This window comes from Triticum aestivum, chromosome 3B (assembly GCF_018294505.1).
Source record: "Triticum aestivum cultivar Chinese Spring chromosome 3B, IWGSC CS RefSeq v2.1, whole genome shotgun sequence".
Taxonomy (NCBI): Eukaryota; Viridiplantae; Streptophyta; class Magnoliopsida; order Poales; family Poaceae; genus Triticum; species Triticum aestivum.
The window spans coordinates 542,196,286-542,201,148 of NC_057801.1; the positions used below are offsets into that span (position 1 = coordinate 542,196,286).

Genomic DNA, 4,863 nt, shown 5'->3' on the forward strand with positions numbered 1-4,863 from the left:
CCAAGCGTGGCTTAACTGATGGTTGCAATGTTGCAATTTCGGCCCAGCTACTCTATTTTAAACTTTCCTTTCTTTTCTTAATAGATTCAAATGCTTTTAAAAATATCTTTCAAATCATAACTTCAAAATAAACATGCTATATATGGAAATCCCTCAAAAAAATGTGTAGATTTCAAATATGCTATTATCTTGCATGTTAATTATTTCTAAAATTATGTTTAAGATGCACCCTTAACTAATAATTTTCTTTATATGGTGTATTTCGAAAATGTCTATTATATCTATACCTACTTTAACTATTAAAGTAAGAAGTGTTTCTGCCCATGATTTTTAAGAAATTTGATGTATTAAAAAATGTTAATGAAATTGTATAAAAAATTTCCAATTTAAAAAATGCTCATGAACAGAAAAATATCCAATAAAATTCAAAAATTGTTCATGACTTACAAATAGTTTACTCGTAAATATTTGCTGATTAAAAAATGTTCATGCATTTAAAAAAATGTTCGTTAAATCAAAAAAATGTTCGCGAAAAATATCCAATAAAATTCAAAAATTGTTCATGACTTACAAATAGTTTACTCGTAAATATTTGCTGATTAAAAAATGTTCATGCATTTAAAAAAATGTTCGTTAAATCAAAAAAATGTTCATGCATTTAAAAAAATGTTCGTTAAATCAAATAGTTTACTCGTAAATATTTGCTGATTAAAAAATGTTCATGCATTTAAAAATTGTTCCACCAATATTGAAAACAATGTTTGTTCATTCTAGAAATGTTCGATTCACAATTTTTAAAAAACGTTTGCAAATAGTATAAAATGTTCACGATTCAAAAAATGTTCTTGATTTTAGAAAATGTTCGAAAATTTATAAATGTGTTCATTAATTTGAAAAATCTTCACTATTTCAAATATATTCACGAGTTTAAAAAATATTCACAATTTCACGAAATTGAGAGTGATAGTGTATCTCGGTGATGCAGCAATATGTGATCATGGCCATTGAAGATTGTGATTTTTTTTCTCCCGTTGCAACGCACGGGCCCTTTTGATAGTACTTTCAAAATAAGTTCAGTACGAAAAATATATCCTCCACCTTAAAAAATGGCAGCCAGGTACCCTCACTGCACAAAAACAGTACACGCACATTGCCAAAATGAAAAGGGTGCATACGCCTTGACCGATCGTTGCCGGAGCAGGCAAAACAACTCAACCAGTCCAGAACCTTTGTCCTGCCTGTCCGTCCCTTCGAGAACGGTTCACGACCGCGACTCTTCCCGCCGGGGCCCCTGGCTGCTTGTCCGTCCCTTGGCGTGGCGCTCCGACGGCGATCTATGTCAAGGATCTATGCTCGTCGCTTGACAAATCCCACCACGGGTCCGCTACACTCCCTTGTTCTCTTTGTCCTCCTCCGCCTTGCCTTCCTCCCCAAGAATCGTGACGCCTGCGGCGCACAGAGTGCCCACGCGGTCTCCACCTCGTCAATGCTCCCCCAGAAAACCAGTGTCTTGCCAGGGAAGCCTTCTCCGGGCTGCTGTAAATAGCAACATATCCCTCTCTCCGGTGTGCGCAGCAAGCTAACCCCCCCACGCCCCACCCCGCGCGCAGACATGCCTCTCTCGCTCGGCGCCGACCATCTCGCCACGCCCGGCGCGCGCGCTCCGCCTGCTCGGGTGGGCGCGGCCATGGGCATGGACACGTCCCTCTCGCTGGGCGGTGCCGCCGCCTACCTCCCGCTCAACGAGAACGACTCCCTCGACATGCTCCTCTTCGACGTCCTCCGCGAGGCCTCCGCCGTGGCCGCCGCCTCGCCCTCCTCCTCCTCCTCCTCTCCCCCGACGAAGATGGCGGCGGCCATTGCCGCCTCTGGTCCCGCCACGGTCGAGGGCGGCAGGGCATGCGCGGCCGGGAGGGCCGCGGAGCGCCCGCACTACCGCGGGGTGAGGCGGCGGCCGTGGGGGAAGTACGCGGCGGAGATCCGGGACCCATCGCGGCCCGGCACGCGCCTGTGGCTCGGCACCTTCGGCACGGCCGAGGAGGCGGCCGTCGCCTACGACCGCGCCGCGTTCCGCCTGCGCGGCGCCAAGGCGCTGCTCAACTTCCCGCCGGCCGTGGGGGCGCACGAGGCGCGCCGCGGCGGCGCCGATGGGGCTAGGTGAATGCTACGTGCGTTCTCTCGCCGATTGTTCCTCTCTCTTAGCCGTGTGTTGTTAGCTTCTTAGTTTAGGCCGAATTCCCATTCTGTAACCGTTCGTTCACGCGTGGTGTGGTCTGTGGTGGACCAATTTGCATTTCGTGGGCGCTCTTTTGGTGATCTCTCTACGGTTATCAACAGATATCGATCATCAATTGTACAGTAGTACTACTACTAGTCTCGTCTGAAATTTTTACGAAGTGTAAGACGAAATCTGGAGAACTGTGTGAACCGGTAACGAGAAGACAGATTCCCTCGACAAACATTGCATTCATCTGGGACGATTCCGACTGAAAGTTCCTTGCATGAACTCGAGAAGAGACCGATGAAAATGCACCCACGCCCACTTGCCAGACAAAAATCGGCTATAAAGCCACCAAATTGATGTTCCTAGATGACGATGGCAACTTGGGGACCAAAACTAAAACAGAGTAAAATTCATCAACAGTCACTAAGCTCGTTCGTCGCGTGCAAAAAAGTCACTGAATTCAGAAACTGCAATGTTCGGGTTGACAAACTTGTTCCGCGTGCGCACATACGGTCACCGCGTCCGTTTTCATACGTATTTTGCTTGCGTGGCGCTGTCTCACTCGCTGTACGTTGCCACCTCATCGTTCGAGGGACTGCAGCAGCGAAATATCGCGACGGGAGGGCCATATCGCAAAAATGCTACCACGTTCGTACTGCAGTTTGGAGGTTACATGCGATTTTTGGCACTGGGAGCAGAATTATGAGGCATATCTCATTGAGCATGGTCATCTGAATGATAGTGGACATGAAGATGTAGCTGTACAGGAGATGGAGGCTACCATGTTGAAGAAGAAGAAGGAGGAGGAGGCCACCATGTTGAAGAAGAAGAAGGAGGAGGAGGAGGCCACCATGTTGAAGAAGAAGAAGAAGGAGGAGGAGGAGGAGGAGGAGGAGGAGGAGGAGGACGCAAGGAAGGAGATGGAGAAGGGTGAAATGATGATGTTGATGATGGCACTGTTGAATTTAGGGATTGAAGTAGTTAAGCTGTTGAAATGTGTTATTGTGCTACTGCTTGTGATGGTTGTTGTAGGAGTAGTTGCATTTTGAGATTGCAAAGTTAGTACCTTCTGTAATCCTGACTTGATTTCAATATGTGGCAATGTAATGTTCATGAGTACCAACCTAGGCCATTGTCGAGGCCTTGTCGACAAGCCTTGACAACCCTACTAACTTTGGCCATTGTCGAGGCCTTGTTGACAACCCTCCATAACCCTACCAACCTAGGCCATTGTTGAGGCCTTGTCGACAACCCTTGACAACCCTACCAACTTAGGCTATTGTCGAGGCCTTGTCGACAAACCTCCATAATCCTACCAACTTAGGCTATTGTCGAGGCCTTGTCGACAAACCTCCATAACCCTACCAACCTAGGCCATTTTCGAGGCCTTGTCGACAAGCCTTCACAACCCTACCAACCTAGGCTATTGTCGAGGCCTTGTCGACAAACCTCCAAAACATTGTAAACATAAATTAAATGAAGATGGACAGAGGATCAACTATGACCAGCATCCATTATATATGATCAGCATCCACTATGATCAGCATCAAATATATGAAGGTAAAAGTGGAAAGTGGACATGATATGTACTCCAACAGCATAACCACAGTACTCTCATAATTAACAGTGCACTACAAGTACCATAGAATCTTTGAGAAGCATAAAAGGAGAAACAAGAGTACCATATGATATAACACCATCAACTATTGCTTTACAAGCACCAAAATAAACTCTCTGATGGAGTAGCCAATCACAGTAACACCATCAACTAATGCATTGCAAGGTTCAATCCTTGAATACGTCAAACATGGATGTTCTGGTTCCTGGGTAGTAACCTGTCCAGCTTGAACCAACTCTAGTACTTCTCCTGTCAGCAGTAGCTGCCTTTGCTGCTGCTTGATTTTCCTTCTTCTTCTGTTGCTCAATTCTCTTTTCTTCTGCAGCAGCTGCCTTTGCTGCTGCTTGAGCTAGCTTCTTCTCCTCCTGTGCCTTCCTTTTCTCCTCTGCTGCTTGTGCCTTTCTCTGTTGTGTTTCAAGCTTCTTTTGTTCTGCAGCTTCTTTCTTCCTCTGAAGTTTCTCCGCAGCTATAGCCTTCTTCTCTTGTGCTTTCTTGTCTGCTTCTTGTAGCTTCCTCAGGACTTCTGCTTCTTTCTTCTCTTCAAATTGCCTCAATTTCTCTTTTTTCATTTGTTCTGCTTTTTGGGCAATACTGGTTCCCACAGATGGACCAGAGGCAACAGCTTCTCTTGCAGTAGCAATGAAAGTGGAATCTGGTAATGGCCCTGGGTGAGTTCTTGGTTGAGTAGGAGGTGGAAGCTGCAAAAAGTTAAGCCATGGCATCATGTAAGAACACAACAACAAAGAATACTCTAACAACATTGTATGATCATGCACAATATATGGCCTGGTTTCACGTTCTAAACTTACATTGTCCATCATCTCTTTCAACATGGTCTCCTCCAAGTTTGCATATGTGGCTCTCTCATGTTGTCCTAGCAGCATATACTCCTGATCACCATGAATTGTATGATCCTGAACATCTTTCCAGTTAGTGCACATAAAAAAGCAACATAATTGTATGTAATGGACACACTGAAGTTACCTGGGTAATCACAGGCTCAGTCTCCTCATCTGACTCG

The 4,863-nt window shown here is 45.5% G+C and overlaps 1 protein-coding gene across 1 annotated transcript; it reads left to right on the plus strand.

Annotated features, from left to right (window-relative positions):
- Positions 1 to 1,307: 1,307 nt before the first annotated feature.
- On the plus strand, positions 1,308 to 2,431 carry LOC123065673 (pathogenesis-related genes transcriptional activator PTI5). Its single transcript, XM_044488913.1, has one exon. It carries the CDS (start codon positions 1,613 to 1,615, stop codon positions 2,159 to 2,161), a length of 549 nt encoding a protein of 182 aa, XP_044344848.1. The 5' UTR covers positions 1,308 to 1,612; the 3' UTR covers positions 2,162 to 2,431.
- Positions 2,432 to 4,863: the final 2,432 nt, after the last annotated feature.